Source organism: Bos javanicus, chromosome 18 (assembly GCF_032452875.1).
Source record: "Bos javanicus breed banteng chromosome 18, ARS-OSU_banteng_1.0, whole genome shotgun sequence".
NCBI classification, from domain to species: domain Eukaryota; kingdom Metazoa; phylum Chordata; class Mammalia; order Artiodactyla; family Bovidae; genus Bos; species Bos javanicus.
Genome location: NC_083885.1, coordinates 26,266,060 through 26,284,319, shown reverse-complemented (window position 1 = coordinate 26,284,319; position 18,260 = coordinate 26,266,060). Strand labels below are relative to the sequence as shown.

General features: G+C 44.1%; 1 protein-coding gene across 4 annotated transcripts in view; it reads right to left on the bottom strand.

Annotated features, from left to right (window-relative positions):
• The window catches only part of CCDC113 (coiled-coil domain containing 113), a 30,987-nt gene extending 13,172 nt beyond the window's left edge, over window positions 1-17,815 (bottom strand). The window contains exons 1-6 of one of the 4 annotated variants that reach the window (XM_061387366.1): window positions 17,603-17,815; window positions 13,488-13,614; window positions 12,245-12,406; window positions 6,744-6,911; window positions 5,901-5,981; window positions 2,605-2,760 (exon numbers count right to left, since the gene is read on the bottom strand). In XM_061387366.1, coding sequence (XP_061243350.1) covers window positions 2,605-2,760; window positions 5,901-5,981; window positions 6,744-6,911; window positions 12,245-12,406; window positions 13,488-13,614; window positions 17,603-17,703 — 795 coding nt within the window. In that variant the 5' untranslated portion in view covers window positions 17,704-17,815. The remainder of the gene's footprint in view (window positions 1-2,604; window positions 2,761-5,900; window positions 5,982-6,743; window positions 6,912-12,244; window positions 12,407-13,487; window positions 13,615-17,602) is intronic. The other 3 variants (XM_061387367.1, XM_061387368.1, XM_061387369.1) reach the window with 3 other exon arrangements.
• Window positions 17,816-18,260: the final 445 nt, after the last annotated feature.

Below are 18,260 nucleotides of genomic sequence, written 5' to 3'. Positions count from 1 at the left end.
TGGGCCTAGTGTGCCACAGGTTCTCATATATTTAGTAATAGAGGCAAATTATTCTACATATTTTTTTTTATTATTTTAGAAATATGTGTTTATTTGGTTGTGCTGAGTCTTAGATGTGGCATGCAGGATCTTTCCTCTATAGCTGCGGCGGCATGTGGGATCTAGTTCTCTGACCAGGGATCGATCCCAGGTCCCTGTATTGGGAGCAAGGAGTCTTAGCTATTAGACAACCAGGGAAGTCCCATTCTACATATTTTTAATGACGTCTCACACTTGGGTGTTTGACCTTAAAATGAAAATGATCCAACCTGTTGCCCATCCATCCATAAACATACACCTGGATTTTTAGCAGTTTTTTGACAATTCTGACTGAGCACCTGCTTTGCCATTGTCCTCAGTGCTAGGGACACATCACTGACCAGTCAAGCTCTGTCCTGGTGGGCAGTCACAAAAACCTGCTTCTGAGAGGGGAAGCATCGGCCCACAGTTCCCAGTGGAGTCCCCATTCAAACCCAGGTGAGGCGTGACTCTACAACTCACCAGTGCTGGGCCCTGCTTTCCCCAGGAGACCAGAGAACTGAGATACAGAAAAGTCAAACTGTGTCTCTCTCAGCTTCAGGCTGTGTCACCATAGGTCTCCTGTAGGCGTCTCCTCCCACCTTCACCATCTGCTTGCTGTTATTCTCAACAGGCTGACAGGCACCCTAGCCCCTGGGATTTTGACCAGAATGGCTCCCATCCTGCCCACCATTGCCTGTGTTCCAGCTGCTTGGGTATCACCATCAATCTGCACTACGTGTTCTGGAGCTCAAGACCTGGGCCTGGCTGTCATATTAGTATTTTATAGCCAGTAGCTCCACTCCAAAGCCCTGACTTTTCCCCACAAGACCTGACTGGCCCTGGGCCACTTAGTTGATTCCTCAGGATCAGATCAAGGTCCAGGGTGGTGTAACCACATACCTCGCAGCTCTCCAGCTGGACACAAGAATTTCAGAATGTAAGCGTGACCTTGTCTACACACACTTTGCCAGCGGAAGGCAGTGGGTAAGGCAGAACACGCACTGGACTAGGAGCCCCAGCTCCGTCACAGCATGTGGCTTGAATCCAGCAATTACTCTCTCTCTTTCAGCCTCAGGTTTTTCATTTGTAAAAGGAAAACATTGAACAAACATAAGCCTAATATAAACACATTTGAATTCACATTTTTAAATAACACCGTGTGGACCAAATGAAGTTTGCTTGTGAGCTACCTAAGTCCATGGCTGCTGTTGCCACCAAGGCACTAGGCCAAGGGTCAGCAACCTTGTTCTGTCAAAGGTTAGATGGGAAATATTTCAGGCTTTGCAGGCCAAGAGGCAAAATTGAGGACACTGTATAATTATATTAACAAGAGAAGAAAACAAACTGCCACAATTGTTTTATTGATAAAATTCAAAATGAAATAATTAAGTATAATATTTTGGGATACCGGTCTACAAATGAGAAGAATGAAATTTCTAGGGGAGAAATCAATTTTACTTAACTGGGTGTCAAAGGGAGTGTTCTCTATCAAAATCAGTTGCAAATGTTCTTCTGTAAAAACCACCCTTGTCTCCCAGGCCAGTGGGCAGGATAGATGGGCCACTGCATCAGACAGTTGCCAGCAGAGTGACCAGGCCGCCTGGTCTGCCAGGGACAGGCCATGCTCATGCCCACAGTCCCTGCTTAATTGTCAATATTGCCTCTTTCTCGCCAAAAACAGTTCTGTGTAGATAAGGAATTATTTAGTAGGTGTGTTTTTTTTTAATTTATAGCTAAGATGGTTTCCTTTGCAGAGTTTTAAGCAGGGAAGTACTTATCATTGTTTATTTGCTCAGTTGTGTCTGACTCTCTTACAATTCCATGGATTGTAGCCCACCAGGTTCCTTTGTCCATGGGATTCCCCAGGCTAGAATACTGGAGTGGTTTGCCATTTCCTTCTCCAGGGCATCTTCCCTGTTAAGACAGGGATCGAGCCCAAGTCTCCTGCATTGGCAGGCGAGTTCTTTACCACTGAGCCACCAGGGAAGCCCCAGGGAAGTGCTTATTACAGACTAAATTAAATACAGCCCTAATTGTGGCTGGTTCTTAAAACTCACAGTGCATAAAAATCATCTGGGGAGTTAAAAAAAAATGTATGGCTCTCACCTCTTAATTCAATTGGTCGGGGTTGAATTAGTGTGTCTATCTTTTTTTTTTTTTTTAAAAAAAAAGGCTCCTCAACTGGTTTTAACACATAGTCAGGGTTATAGAGACATTTGGGGGATTTTAGGAGATATGGCAGGAGAAGGCAATGGCAACCCACTCCAGTACTCTTGCCTGGAAAATCCCATGGACAGAGGAACCTGGTAGGCTGCAGTCCCTGGGGTCACAAAGAGTTGGACACAACAGAAGTGACGCAGCAGCAGCAACAGCAGGAGATATGGCTTTGTCGGGAGAAATCAGAGAGCAACGGGGGAGTGTAGGATGCCTAGGCTCTCGGGGGAGCGTAGGATGCCCAGGCTCTCAGTGAAGCCACAGTGATGTCCCAGAACCTCGCTGTGGCACAGGAAACCCCAGGCACGGGGGCAGGAGCTTGGACCTTACTTTGTACGCGTTAAGGATCTGCAGGGTGTTTCCAGATGCCAGCTTCATCTGGATCAGCTCTTGATTCCTTGCTTCAATCGTCTCTAAAAACTGAGCATTCTCGATCTTCAGCTGCTGGAAGTCAACGTCGTGGAGGGCCTCGCCTACCTCCTCCTTCTACAGCTCAGGAAGAAGAGTGTCACAAGTCAGAAAGACAAAAACAAACATATATTAATGCGTAAGTGTGAAATCTGAAAGAAATGATACAGAGGAGCCTATTTGCAGGGCAGGAATAGAGATGCAGATGCAGAGAAAGGACTTGTGGACACAGTGGGGGAAGGGCTAGGCGGGATGAACTGGGAGACTGGGAGCGACATGTGCTACCGTGTGTAAAACAGATAGCTAGAGGGAACCTGCAGTATAGCAAGGCAGCTCAGCTCAGTGCTCCGTGATGACCCAGAGGGGTGGGATGGGGTGAGGGGGCCCGGAGGGGTGTATGCATACGTATAGCTGATTCACTTCATTGTATAGCAGAAACGAGCTCAACTTTGTAAAGCAATTATATGCCAGTAAAAAAACAATAATAATAAAGAATAGAACATGGCCAAAAAAAGAAAAAGAAATGATATGAGGTTGTGACTTCTGTATAGCCATACATTCAATTTCAGGTGAGCTTTTGGAAGTCAGTCATCATTCAGTCATTCTACAAACTTGGATTGGGGATCTGCTTGGTGCCAGGCATGGTGTTAGGCCCTAGGGATAGAGATCTGAGTAAATACAGTACTCCCATACTCAATGACAGTTCACAGGCAGATCACAGCATGGTGTTGTGGGACACACAGGGGCAGCACGCAAACAGAAGCCCCTCAGGCAGGCCAGGAGAGTATGCAAGGCCGGGTCAGGGAGGCTTCCCCGAGGAGGTGGTGCCTCAACAGGGCTGTGAAGGAAGAGGCCATTAAAAGTTGTTTTTAACCTGGAAAACTCAGAATAAGCAGCACATAAATGCCTTTCCTTTGGTCGCATGACATTTCTGCACTGGGGGTGTATCAGTGCATTGGGTGGCCTCCCTAGCCCTCACCCCACTTACCTGTCCCATCAGCTCTATGGCATCTCACGTCTGTGGTCACAAAAGCCAACCTCGGGACTGCTCCCCTCACCCACTTGCTATTCAAGCTGTATACCTCCTAAAAGACATCTTCTTCCCTTCCTCCCGAATAACACAACAATTTCCTTAAGCCCTAACTTGACCCATCCTCCAGCTCAAACTGTTCCCATCTTCCACACCAGAAGGCAACCCCTCCCTCCACTCAGTCTCTGGATTCTGTGGCTCCTGGTCATGGCTTCTGTGATCTCCATCTAGCAGTTACACATCTATGCCTTTTCTCACCATCACCTCTCCCTGTGAGCCTGTGAGGACAGGACCCTGTCAGTGTCATCTCTGGGTAGCAATGGCTTTTAGGTTCAAGGTCAGCCATCTGCTTCCTCTCTCATGCTTCTGGATGCCTGAGCTTGCATGAAGCCCAGAGAACCAGGAACTCAGTATCAGGAGGCACATTCTTGAAAACATGGTGGGGCCACGTTCTTTCTTCCACTGAACTCAACTCTCCTTCGCTGACATCTCCACCCTGGCTCCACCCTGGGGACCCTCCCAAGTGGTGTGGTCCTTTCCCACAGCAGCCAGAGAGAGCACTTGGAGGCAGCATGGACCCCTGCTCCTTGGCCCCATGAGTCCCAGGTCCCCTGATGTGCTCTCTGTTCCCTCTCCTATGTGGATGCTAGTTTGCAGATTCCTTCAAGCGTGGAGCTCTCCGTGAGACACGGTGCTCCAGGTGGGGTTACTCAGAACGTCAGAACAGAGGGCAGAGAGACCACCCCTTTGCAAGGGGAGGGAGGTGGCATTGTGGAGTGCAGCCTAGGCCACAGCATGGCCCCCAACTGAACTGACTGTATCAGCTGCTCCACGACTAAGCCACCCAGGACCTGTGTAGGTATTTGGGGGGAATCAAAGTGAAGGATCTCACATTTGGCCTTAGTTACCTCATGTGTTAAAGTTGCCCCCAACCTGTTGAGCCTTTGGGATCCCAAGTCAATCAACCCACAGGCCCCAGACATTAACTCTCCTGCCTGACTCTGGGTCACTGTCAGCGGCCACCTCTGATGCTATGCCATCAGTGCCTGCATTTGAGTTAATGACAGAAGTACTGAGCTCAGAGAGGAGGGAACCATGTAACCACATTCCAGAGGCCTTGTGCCATGTCTGCCTTTAATCAGGAGCCTTTTGGATCAGCTGCTCAAAGACTCAGCAAAGCATACTCCGAACTGTGCCACCCAGGCCACACTCCCCAAAAGGGTCAACAAGTATGTCATGAGGGTTTTTACACATAGTTTTCTTCCTGTATTTTTGGCTGTGCTGGGTCTTTGTTGTTGTGGGGGCTTTTCTCTAGTTGAGGCGAGCAGGGGCTACTCTCTAGTTGCAGTTTGCGGGCTTCTCATTGCAGCAGCTTCTCTTATCGTGGAGCAAGGGCTCACACACGGGCTTCAGTTGTTGTGGCACCTGGGCTCAGCAGTTGCGGTTCCCGGTCTCTAGAGCACAGGCTCTGTAGTTGTGAGTTAGTTGTTCTGCGGCATATGGAATCTTAGTTACTGGACCAGGGATCAAACCTGTGTCTCTTGCTATGGCAGGTGGATTATTTACCACTGAGCCACCAGGGAAGCCCCATGAAGGTCTTTTAAATTCAAGCCAGCTCCATTACAGATTTATCAGCATAGAAACTGTATTAGTTTCCTATTGCTACTGTAAAAGATGACCACAAATGCAGAGGTTTAAAACAATAGAAGTGTATTCTCTTACAGCTCATGAGGTCAGAAGTCCAAAACAGTTCTTTAAAACCAAGGAGTTGGCAGGGTGGCATTCATTCTGGAGGCTCTAGAGGTGAATCTGTTTCCTTGCCATTACCAGCTGCTACAGGCAGTCTGCATCCTTCATTCATGATCCCTTCCTTCGCTTTGATCTCTGCTTCCATTTCCACATCTTCTCTGTCTCTCACTCTCCTGCCTCCCTCTCCTAAGGACTCTTGTGATTACATTGGACCCACTTAGATACTCCAAGATATTCTCCCCATCTCAACATTCTTGATTTCATCACACCTGCAAAATCTTTATGCCACGTAAAGTAACATAGTCACAGACTCCAGGAATTAGGACATGGACATCTTTGGAATTCGGAGACATGGACATTTTTGGGAGGATGTTGTTCTACCCACTACAGTAACCTTAAAAAAAAAAAAAAAGAAAGAAAGAAAGACAAATCCACATACCTGCCTCAATTGTAAAAGCAACTTTTTCCTCTGGACTTTGAGCGAAACATTTTTCAAACGTAATTTATCCTTCATATTATCCTTAAAAATAAAAGCAAATTTTAATCAATTGTCCTCCTTCTTCCCTATCGGCAGGTCTGCCACTGCAAAACTAAACTTTGAGCCCTAACATGCAGTCACTTATTTTTAACTCTTTGATGTCTACTCAAGCTGGTGTTGCTATGATATCCTTGCTCGAGAGCAAGAAGCAGAGGAAACTGGGTCTGCTCTACACAAATTTTCTATTACTTTTAAATTCAAGATAACTTGAGTATATTGTTGGATATAGGGACCTTTCCTGACAAAATGATCTTATGATTCCTTGATCTATTACCCTCTTGGTAATTTACATAATTTTTTATTACATATAACATGTTGGTGTTAGTACCACTACCTATCTGCAGGATCCAAAGCTTGATAGGCTACAAAATCTTTGAAAGTAAAGGAACATTTGTCTCATTCTCACACTAATGGAACTCAAAGAAATTAAGGTTTATTTGTCCTACACTATGTAATCACCTGACTAAACAGGCTCACACTTTTCTCAAGAAGACAGCAGGTCTTGAAACAAACAAGAAAATTAAAAGGAAGAAGCTGATCTGAGATAACTATGAATATCCATTCTGCCTGTTTGATTTTGGCTTTGATAAACTTGCATTTTAAGACACACACGCTTTGAGGGATCCAAAAAATGTTCATATGTGGGCAAGAGTTATGGTGGACCAAACGGAGTGGGGCAGCCTCACGTGGACCACTTCTGTTCATCATTCCATGAAAGTATTCCCCTCTCTAAGCTCTAACCACCTGCCAACTCACTCGCCGACGATTCATGTCCTCAATGTACTTCATCACTTTCTGAGTGGCCAAAATACTCCCTTTCTTCTTGGATATGGTCTTTAGAATATCTTTTTCAAACTCATGCACTTCTTTCTGGACTTCGGTCCATCGAATTTCAGCTTCCTCGATGATAGCCTGGGAGAGTCAGTGCAAAGAGACGACAGTTTGCAAAACTTCTCAAGGAGATATCCATCTAAGGAAACCTAAGGTCTCGGGCCTATTTGGGTCCCAATGCCTAACGTTTCTTCTTAGTCTTAGAAAGATACCCTGAAGATACAAATGGGACCATATGAACCTTGTTATTAAAAAGCATGCCTCAAAAAAGTTACAATATCTATATATATAAAGGGGAAGAACAAACAAAAAAGGGCCTCGAGTATCTCCAGAAATATGTATTTCCTTATCTGAAATGTTATTTATCATTAAAATTATAACACTAATATCTATCATATATCACCATATCATATATATATGTATAGCATATAGCATATATATACCATATCATATATATATATATACACACATATAATATCTGGAAGGTTATATGCCAAAACAATAACCACAGCTGTATCTGGAAAGATGGACTAGGAGGGAGGCAGAGAAGTACTCTTACTATGTACTTTTATAATTTGAAAAAAAAAAAAGTAATAACAAATCTATGTATTGATACAGAAAGACACTGTAAGTGAAATACAATACACTGTAAGTGAAAAACACAGTTCACAAAATAATATGATACCTTTTTATAAAGACATTCACATATACATAGGAAATCTAAACTCTAGGAGACAAATACAGGAACCAACAGTAATTATCTCTTGGTGGATGTTTTCAAATGTTTCTCTTTTAGCTTACCTGCATGTTTAAATTTTGCTACAACAGAGATTATCTTTAAATTTAAAAATGCAAACATGAAGATATTATTTTAAAGAATAAAATGAGTAGCCACAGAGCAAATCATCTTTGATCAGGCTCTTTCACTGGGCACCAAGGTCCAAAAGCATCTTCCTTTGCTGGCCAGCATCTGGCCATAGCCTCCTCCTTCCCCATAAATCTCACAGGCCAGAACATCTATCCACCTTAAATGCTACTTTCTATACATTACTGGAATGCAAAAGTAGGAAGTCAAGAGATATCTGGAGTAACAGGCAAATTTGGCCTTGGAGTACAGAATGAAGCAGGGCAAAGGCTAATAGAGTTTTGCCAAGAGAACACACTGGTCATAGCAAACACCCACTTCCAACAACACAAGAGAAGACTCTACACTTGGACATCACCAGATGGTCAATACTGAAATCAGATTGATTATATTCTTTGCAGCCAAAGATAGAGAAGCTCTATACAGTCAGCAAAAACAAGACAGGGAGCTGACTGTGGCTCAGATCAGGAACTCCTTATTGCCAAATTCAGACTGAAGTTGAAGAAAGTAGGGAAAACCACTAAACCATTCAGGTATTACCTAAATCAAATCTCTTACGACTATACAGTAGAAGTGACTAGATTCAAGGGATTAGATATGATAGACGGTGCCTGAAGAACTATGGATGAGGTTTGTGACGTTGTACAGGAGACAGGGAGCAAGACCATCCCTAAGAAAAAGAAATGTAAAAAGGCAAAATGGTTGTCTGAAGAGGCCTCACAAATAGCTGAGAAAAGAACAGAAGCAAAAGGCAAAGGAGAAAAGGAAAGATATACCCATTTGAATGCAGAGTTCCAAAGAATAGCAAGGAGAGATAAGAAAGTAGTCTCCCTCAGTGATCAATGCAAAGAAATAGAGTAAAACAATAGAATGGGAAAAACTAGAGATCTCTTCAAAAGAATTAGAGATACCAAAGGAATATTTCATGCAAAGATGGGCACAATCTTTAGATTGTGTTAGGTATACCATACCAGAAATGGTATGGACCTAACAGAAGCAGAAGATATTAAGAAGAGGTGGCAAGAATCCACAGAAGAACTGTACAAAAAAGATCTTCATGACCCAGATAATCACGATGGTGTGATCACTCACCTACAGCCAGACATCCTGGAATGCAAAGTCAAGTGGGCCTCAGGAAGCATCACTACAAACAAAGCTAGTGGAGGTGATGGAATTCCAGTTGAACTATTTCAAATCCTGAAAGATGATGCTGTTAAAGTGCTGCACCCAATATGCCAGAAAATTTGGAAAACTCATCAGTGGTCACAAGACTGGAAAAGGTCAGTTTTCATTCCAATCCCAAAGAAAGGCAATGCCAAAGAATGCTCAAACTACTGAATAATTGTACTCATCTTACACACTAGCAAAGTAATGCTCAAAATTCTCCAAGCCAGGCTTCAACAGGACATGAACCATGAACTTGCAGATGTTCAAGCTGGATTTAGAAAAGGCAGAGCAACAGAGAAGGTGATGGCACCCCACTCCAGTATTCTTGCCTGGAAAATCCCATGGACAGAGAAGCCTGGTAGGCTGCAGTCCATGGGATCACTAAGAGTTGGATACAACTGAGCGACTTTATTTCACTTTTCACTTTCATGCATTGGAGAAGGAAATGGCAACCCACTCCAGTGTTCTTGCCTGGAGAATCCCAGGGACGGGGGAGCCTGGTGGGCTTCCATCTATGGGGTCACACAGAGTTGGACACAACTGAAGTGACTTAGCAGCAGCAGAGCAACCAGAGATCAAATCGCCAACATCCGCTGGATCATTGAAAAAGCAAGAGAGTTCCAGAAAAACATCTACTTCTGCTTTATTGACTATGTCAAAGCCTTTGACTGTGTGGATCACAATAAACTGTGGAAAATTCTGCAAGAGATGAGAATACCAGACCACCTGACCTGCCTCCTGAGAAATCTATATGCAGGCCAGGAAGCAACAGTTAGAACTGGACATGGAACAACGGACTGGTTCCAAATCGGGAAAGGAGTATGTCAAGGCTGTATATTGTCACCCTGCTTATTTAACTTATATGCAGAGTACATCATGAGAAACGCTGGGCTGGAAGAAGCACAAGCTGGAATCAAGATTGCCGGGAGAAATATCAATAACCTCAGATATGCAGATGACACCACCCTTATGGCAGAAAGTGAAGAGGAACTAAAAAGCTTCTTGATGAAAGTGAAAGTGGAGAGTGAAAAAGCTGGTTTAAAACTCAACACTCAGGAAACTAAGATCATGGCATCTGGTCCCATCACTTCATGGCAAACAGATGGGTAAACAGTGAGAGACTTTATTTTGGGGGGCTCCAAAATCACTGCACATGGTGACTGCAGCCATGAAATTAAAAGATGATTACTCCTTGGAAGAAAAGTTATGACCAACCTAGACAGCATATAAAAAGCAGAGATATTACTTTGCCCACAAAGGTCCATCTAGTCAAGGCTATGGTTTTTCAAGTGGTCATGAGAGTTGGACTATAAAGAAAGCTGAGCACCGAATAATTGATGCTTTTGAACTGTGGTGTTGAAGAAGAGTCTTGAGAGTTCCTTGGACTGCAAGGAGATCCAACCTGTCAATCCTAAAGGAAATAAGTCCTGAATACTGATGGGAAGGACTGATGTTGAAGCTGAAACTCCAATACTTTGGCCACCTGATCTGAAGAACTGACTCATTGGAAAAGACCCTGATGCTGGGAAAGATTGAAGGTGAGAGGAGAAGGGGACGACAGAGGATGAGATAGTTGGATGGCATCACTGATGCGATGGATGTGAGTTTGGGTAAGCTCCAGGAGTTGGTGATGGACAGGGAAACCTGCCGTGCTGCAGTCTATGGGGTTGCAAAGAGTCAGACACAACTGAGCAACTGAAATGAACTGATACATAACTCTCCTGCTCAATTATCCTCACTGCGGTCCTGCTTTCTAAGGCATCAGAGAGAAACCCCTCTGCCTACTCAACCTGATTTCCTAATACATCCCCCAAAGCACGTTCTTCTCTAACCACACCAACCTCCTCAGGGTTATGAACTTGCTGTGAACATTCCCACCTCCACTTCCTTGTTCATGTCATTCACCTTACTTAGGGTGCCCTTGTTTTCCTATTCCTTAAACAATTGCCGTCATTCTTCACATGTCAAGTCCTATGTCCAGCCCTACCTCCCCAACATGTCTTCTCTGACCACTCTAACCCACACCGTTATGTTTAATCACATAGTTCAGCATGTGAGGACAATGCTACCACATCCTGAGCTCCTTTAACATGTTGGAATTCAATGCAGCATGTTGGGAAAGAGAAAGGAGGAGAGAGGGGGAAGGGCAGGAGAGGTTTATGCCATAGAGATGGTTCTATTAATGGAGACATGAGTTCACTATCTGTCCCTTTCAAGGAAATGAATATGATGCCTTCATTAGAAATGGAAAAAAATTAGAAATAGAACAGAAACATCTATTTTTTTCATACAAGATGGCTATCAAATGCAAGCCAGCAACTTCATCCTATTGGCAACCAAATGAAAGTGATGTTTCTTCCCTGTTGGAAAACTGACCACCTTGGTCTCCCATATGACGTGAACCATGGTCATGGATGCAACCCATGGAAGGTGACAAGGGATTTTTCACTCGACTCACTGACTTAAACCTCAAGCCCTGTATATCATTAAGGAATTATTCTGAATTTTTAAGAGCATTTATGGTTGGATGGCATCACTGACTCAATGGACATGAGTTTGGGTAAACTCCGGGAGTTGGTGATGGACAGGGAGGCCTGGCATGCTGCAGTTCATGGGGTCTCAGAGAGTCGGACATGACTGAGCAACTGAACTGAACTGATGGTTATTGATAACGGGTTTTTTTTTAAAGAATCCATATCTTAGAAACATACATTGAAATATTTACAGATAAACAGTATCTGTAAGATCCCCTTCATAATACCCAGTGGCCAGTTACAAGTGGGAAGTTGGTAGGGTTATGGAGGGAACAAGAGCAGCCACATGTTGATGACTGCTATGTGCGAGTGTTGAATGCATAAGGGTTCACTGTGCTAGCTTCTCTACATTTGTGTATTTTGAAATTTTTCACTTAAAGAGTTAAAAAAAATTTTTTAATTTTATTTATTTATTTATTTTTAGTTGTGCTGGGTCTTTGTTACTACATGAGGGCTCTCTCTAGTTGCGGCAAGCAGAGGTTTCTCTCTAGTTGCAGTGCAATGGGCTTCTCAATGGAGCACAGGCTCTGGAGCCCTAAGGCTTCAGTAGTTGTGGCGCAGGGCCTTAGCTGCCCTGTGGCCCATGGAATCTTCCCAGACTAGAGATCGAACCTGTGTCCCCTGCACTGGAACGCAGATTCTTAACACTGGAATACCAGGAAAGACCAAAAGTTTAAAATTTGATATCCCCTCAGGCAAGTGGTAAGTTCCTTAAAGGTAGGTCCTCAGTTTATTTTATCCGAGTGTGTTTCTCTCAAAGCACCAACAATCATATGAACATACTAAAGATACTTCTTGCCGAGGCAGAAGCGGGGAGCCCAGGGAGGACGGCCCACTGGAAGGTCTACCTCGTGATGCTGTAGGTCGCGCTCAGCGTTCGCTCTCATGTGCCTGATCTCATCCTTTGTGTCTTCCAGCTCCTTTTGCACAAGTTCCAATTTTTGGTCCACACTGAGGCCCATCACACGTTCCATGCCCATGCGGGACTTGGATTTACGCCTGCTTCGTAACTGTAACACAAGCAGTACAAAGCCATTGTCAGGTAGGAACTGGTAAGAAAGCAACCCCAGGTGGGTATCAAAACAACCACTCGAACATGCTAGAAATAATGCTGAATGATGGCCAGAGCAAACCAACTCCATGATAAATGGTGCTGGACACTGGGCCTGAGGAGATGTTCATTTCACCAGTCAACCTAAGGTACTGCACAAAATACTTCAAAGGTCTATGCTTGACAATGAACTGAAAATAAGGGGAAGTGTCTTGAGTGTGGGGAAACCCTGAACTAAAGCAAATTGCTATAGACTAGCAATCAAATCAGTGTCAGGGTAAGAGCTCAGTGCTTCCCGAGCTGGATATAAAAGAGAAAATGCACTGGGGGGCATGGTTTTCAGCAAAAACCAGACAAAAATGTTGGATTTCCTAAGCATTGACATGGTTGGATGACATCATCAACTCAACAGACATGAGTTTGAGCAAACTCTGGGAGATAGTGAAGGACAGGGAAGCCTGGCATGCTGCAGTCCGTGGGGTCGCAAAGAGTAGAACTCGACTAATCGACTGAACAGCAACAACAGGGCAATGAAGCCTAAGGTCAAAAGCAGGTGACCCAGGAAATGTGTGGACCTGAAGATGGCATTGTTTGATCCTCAAAAGATAGACCCCTACCCTGTACTATTTTTTTTGAGTCAGCTTCCTTTTTTTTTCAATGGAGTATAATTGCTTTATAATATTGTGTTAGTTTCTGCTGTACAATGAAGTGAATCAGTTATGTGTATACATGTATCCCCTCCCTCTTGGGCTTCTCTCTCACCCTTTCCACCCCACCCCTCTAGTTCATCACAGAGCACTGAGCTGAGCTCCCTGTGCTATACAGCAGATTCCTGCTAGCAATCTATTTTACACATGGTAGTATATATATGTCAATCCTAATCTAAAGAGAAACCTTGGAGGGAAAAGAACCAAAATTAGAACAGGGAGAAAGTCATATGCCACTTGGCCAAGAAGGGCACAGCAAAGGCAGATAACAAATGCTACTTGCATCTAAAGGTACAAAGAGCTTTAAAGAATTCTTAGATCTCCCTTGCATACCTGTGCAATTTCTGCTCCTGTTATTTTGATTTCTGATAATCGTGGAGGTCGCTGATCCTTGAGCTCCAGTTTATTATAATATTTTTCAAACATCTCCGTCTCAGTTTTGAGAGCAGAGTTTCCATAGCTGCAAAACAGAGGGTGCCCTTGAGAAAGTTCCACCAACTGGAGTTTAAATCCCAAGTACCTAGTATTTAACACTTGCTAGCAGTGTTCTTGCCTGGAGAATCCCAGGGATGGGGGAGCCTGGTGGGCTGCCGTCTATGGGGTCGCACAGGGTCAGACACGACTGAAGCGACTTAGCAGCAAAGCAGCAGCTTTGTATGACCTTGTAAGATACTTAACTTCTGGTGCCTCGCTTTCCTCATCTGTAAAATGGGAATAATAATAGCACCTATCTTTGAGGGTTGTGATAAGCAAAGCAAAGACTCTGGGACAGTGCCTGGCTCACAGTAAATGCTATTTACATATTCTATATATTTTTTTAATATACATCTAATGAGCCATAAGGAGAAGGCAATGGCACCCCACTCCAGTACTCTTGCCTGGAAAATCCCATGGACAGAGGAGCCTGGTGGGCTGCAGTCCATGGGGTTTCGAAGAGTCAGACACGACTGAGCAACTTCACTTTCACTTTTCACTTTTCACTTTCATGCATTGGAGAAGGAAATGGCAACTCACTCCAGTGTTCTTGCCTAGAGAATCCCAGGGACGGGGGAGCCTGGTGGGCTGCCGTCTATGGGGTCGCACAGAGTCGGACACGACTGAAGCGACTTAGCAGCAGCAGCAATGAGCCATAAAGTTCAGAGCACTAGGATTAAAGGCATACATTGGGGATATAATGGATTCAGTTTCGAACAACTGCAATCAAGTAAATAGTGCAATAAAGTGAGTCAAATGAATTTTTTGGTTTTTTGGTGCATTAAAATTATGTTTACATTATACTGTAGTCTACTAAGTGTGCATGCCATTATGTCTAAAAAAAGTACATACTTTAATTAACAATGCTTTATTGCTAAAAAACACTAACCATCATCTGAGCTTTCAGCAGGTCATAATCTTTGCAATAGTAGCATCAAAAATCAGTGACCACAAATCACCATAACAAATATAATAATATAAAGAAAAAGCTTGAAATATTTCAAAAAATCATGGAAATGTGACAGAGACACAAAATGAGCAAATGATGTTGGAAAAAATAGCATCAATATGCTTGCTCAATGCAGAGTTGCCACAAACCTTTGTTTTGTAAAAAACACAATGTCTGTAAGGTACAATAAAGCAAAATGCAATAAAATGAGATATGCCTATATACTGAAAATTGGTACAAGTTTCATCTTCAAGTATCTTCTAACCAATTTGTGAAATTCCTTCTGAATTAATACTTAATATTTTATTTTTAAATTTTACTTTTGGCTGCACTGGGTCTTTGTTGCTGCAAACAGGCTTTCTCTAGTTGCAGCAAGGGGCTTCTCTCCAGTTGTGATACATAGGCTTCTGACTGCCTTGGCTTCTCTTGTTGCAAAGCACAGACTCTAGGTGCACAGCAGTAATTGTGGCTTTCGGGCTCCTGAGCACAGACTCTGTAGTTGTGGCGCACAGGTTTAACTGCTCCGTGGCATGCAGAATCTTCCCAGCTGCTGCTGCTGCTGCTAAGTCGCTTAAGTCGTGTCCGACTCTGTGCGACCCCATAGACGGCAGCCCACCAGGCTCCCCCGTCCCTGGGATTCTCCAGGCAAGAACACTGAAGTGGGCTGCCATTTCCTGCTCCAATGCATGAAAGTGAAAAGTGAAAGGGAAGCCGCTCAGTCATGTCCGACTCTCCGAAACCCCATGGACTGCAGCCTACCAGGCTCCTCCGTCCATGGGATTTTCCAGGCAAGAGTACTGCAGTGGGGTGCCATTGCCTTCCCCGGAATCTTCCCAGACCAGGGATCAAAACTGTGTCCCCTGCATTGGCAGGGATATTCTTAACCACTGGACCACCAGGGAAGTCCACTACAGAATTCTTGAAGTTACACACATCCACAATCTTCAGAGGTTTACTTTGGTTTATATTTCTCAGTTCTTTTATTTCCAGCCACCCAGTGGATGAAGTATTATTCTCTAGAAGTCTATTATAAAAGACTTTGAACAGATGGTTTTTAAACATTAGAGATGACAAAGCTAGTTTATCCTGTATATGCCAAGATTGTGACCCTTTCAACTTATATAACATACCCGTATGTTACATATGAGTGTATAGGGCTTCCCTGGTGGCTCAGTTGGTAAAGAATTTGCCTGCAATGTGGGAGACCTAAGTTCGATCCCCGGGTTGGGAAGATGCCCTGGAGAAGGAAAAGGCTACCTACTCCAGTATTCTGGCCTGGAGAATCCCGTGGATTATATAGTTCATGGTGTCGCAGAGTCGGACATGACTGAGCAACTTTCACTTTCACATAATACATCAATGGTAAAGAACCCATAAGCCAGTGCAGGAAATGTGAGTGCAATTCCTGGGTGGGGAGGATCCTCTGGGGAAGGAAATGGCAACTCCCTCTAGTAGTCTTGCCTGGGAAATTCCCTATGGACTGTAGGGTCGCAAAGAGTCGGACATGACTGAATTGACTTAGTATGCACTCATGGACTATAGCCCGCCAGGCTCCTTCTGTTCCATGGGGTCACAAAAGAAGTCAGACACAATTTATAGACTGAACAGCAACAATATAATACACACATATGTATGTAAGTGTATATAAGAGAGAGAACACCTTTGATATTTTCATATGTTATTGAGCTAAACATCTGTTTACTGTGTTGAAAATCCTGTTTGGCTGAATTTTAATATTAGTGGGAAAGATTCAACAGAAAAGCCTGATACATCAAAGCATCTTTCTTTTTCAGCATATGTCATGTTCCCAGTGTAGGCTGTGGAGTTGCACCAAAGTCTTTTTTTTAATTAATTTTTTATTGGAATACAGTTGACTTACAAAGTTGTGTTAGTTTCTGCTTACAGCAAACTCAGTTATAGATATACATATACCCACTCTTTTTTATTCTATTCCCATATAGGTCATTACAGAGCATTGAATAGATTTCTCTGTGCTATACAGTAGGTTCTTATTTGTTATGTAATTTACATACAATAGTGCAATCTGAGTCTTAATTTTAGCTCTACCACTGACTAGCTGTGTGACTGTAAGAAAGTGACTTAACTTCTGTGTCTGTTTCCTCACCATCTTACTAGGGTTATTTTGTCATTATATTAGTTCATATGTGCAAAATACTTGGTGCATAATAAGCACTCAAGATTGTAGCTGTTTTAGTAATAATACCTCAATTCTGACCTAAACTATTTATAAACATTTTGCAGTAACAGCTATTCAACTGCCAGGCCAGGGTGTTCTATGTGAAATCAGTAAGTTGTACAACTAACCTCAATTACCTCATAGAACTTGATATCCAATTTACTTGCCATAGTAGATATTAAAACAGATTGCTAAAAATATAGAAAATTGGGCTAGTCCTTCTTTGCTGTTCACTTCTATACTTATACTCTGGTTTAGGTATGTTGCTTCATACTAAAAGTATCTCAGTAGCCTCCCTTCTATCTGCTTCCATCTTAATTTTATTATAGAATCTTAGCATTGGAAAGGGACTTAGAGGTCACCTGGTCCAAGCTGTCATCGCACAGTAGAGAAGTGGCTAAGCACACAGCGTGGCACCAGACAGACCCACCAGGCTGAAGCTCTAGCTTCACCAATTACCCTCTAGGCTTCACATCTTTGTCTCCATCAGTGGCTTGTTAGTCCCCTGAAGGTGGAGACACGGGAATAAAGAGCAAAGGTAGGCGCCTTTACCACTTTTTGGTGGTGGGGTGGAGGGGGGAGTTGGGGGGTGGGGGGGGTGGAGGGGGGAGTTGGGGGGTGGGGGGGGTGGAGGGGGGTGGGGGGTGGGGGGGTGGAGGGGGGTGGGGGGTGGGGGGTGGAGGGGGGTGGGGGGTGGGGGGTGGAGAGGGGGGGCGGGTCTCAGTTTCCTCAGTGTTCAGCGTGGACTTGGGAGTATCTCCATGCTGGACCAACCTCGGAGCCCACACGCTGAGTAGGGACCACCCTCAGAATCCGGCTGGCGGGTACCTGAGCTCTTCCACCAGCCCACACAACTGGAAAACAGGCAGATCGCTCTCTTCCTGGGCCTGTGTTTCCGAGGCAGAAGTCTCAGAGTCGTCGTCCGTCATCACTGCCGAAGCTACTCTGGTCAATACCGGGTTGTGGCCAAGAGCGCCTGGGACCAGCGACCGCGTCTCTCGGGCTGCGGGCTGCGACCAAGCAGTGCGTTGCCAGGGCGACCCGACGCGGTAGTGGAGGGGCGGGGCTTCCCGAGGCCCAGTCCAGCGCTTCGGCCAGCCCAGAGCAGACCAAAGCGAAATCGCTGGCCTTGGACTAGATACCTAGGCGCATTCGTGTTTACTTTTTCAACAGTATTCTTAAAACGATGATAATAACAGCTGTTTGCTCAGCAGTTACTAATACCCTTGGCACCACGTTGAGCATAGTTTATAAAAATCCTTTCAACAACCTTGTAATAGTATCTATTCTCGATTTCCAAATGGAGAAATTGAGACCCCTAAAGTTCATTGAATTGGCAGGAGTGCCTTCCTTCTTCCATCTCACTGTGAGGCCTCTACTCTGTTCACCATCTGGACCTTCATACATACTCACTGCAGCTTCTCTCGGATACCAATAATCTGCATTCCTGGAAAGGAAAAACTTGGCTGATTATTAAATGGGTATA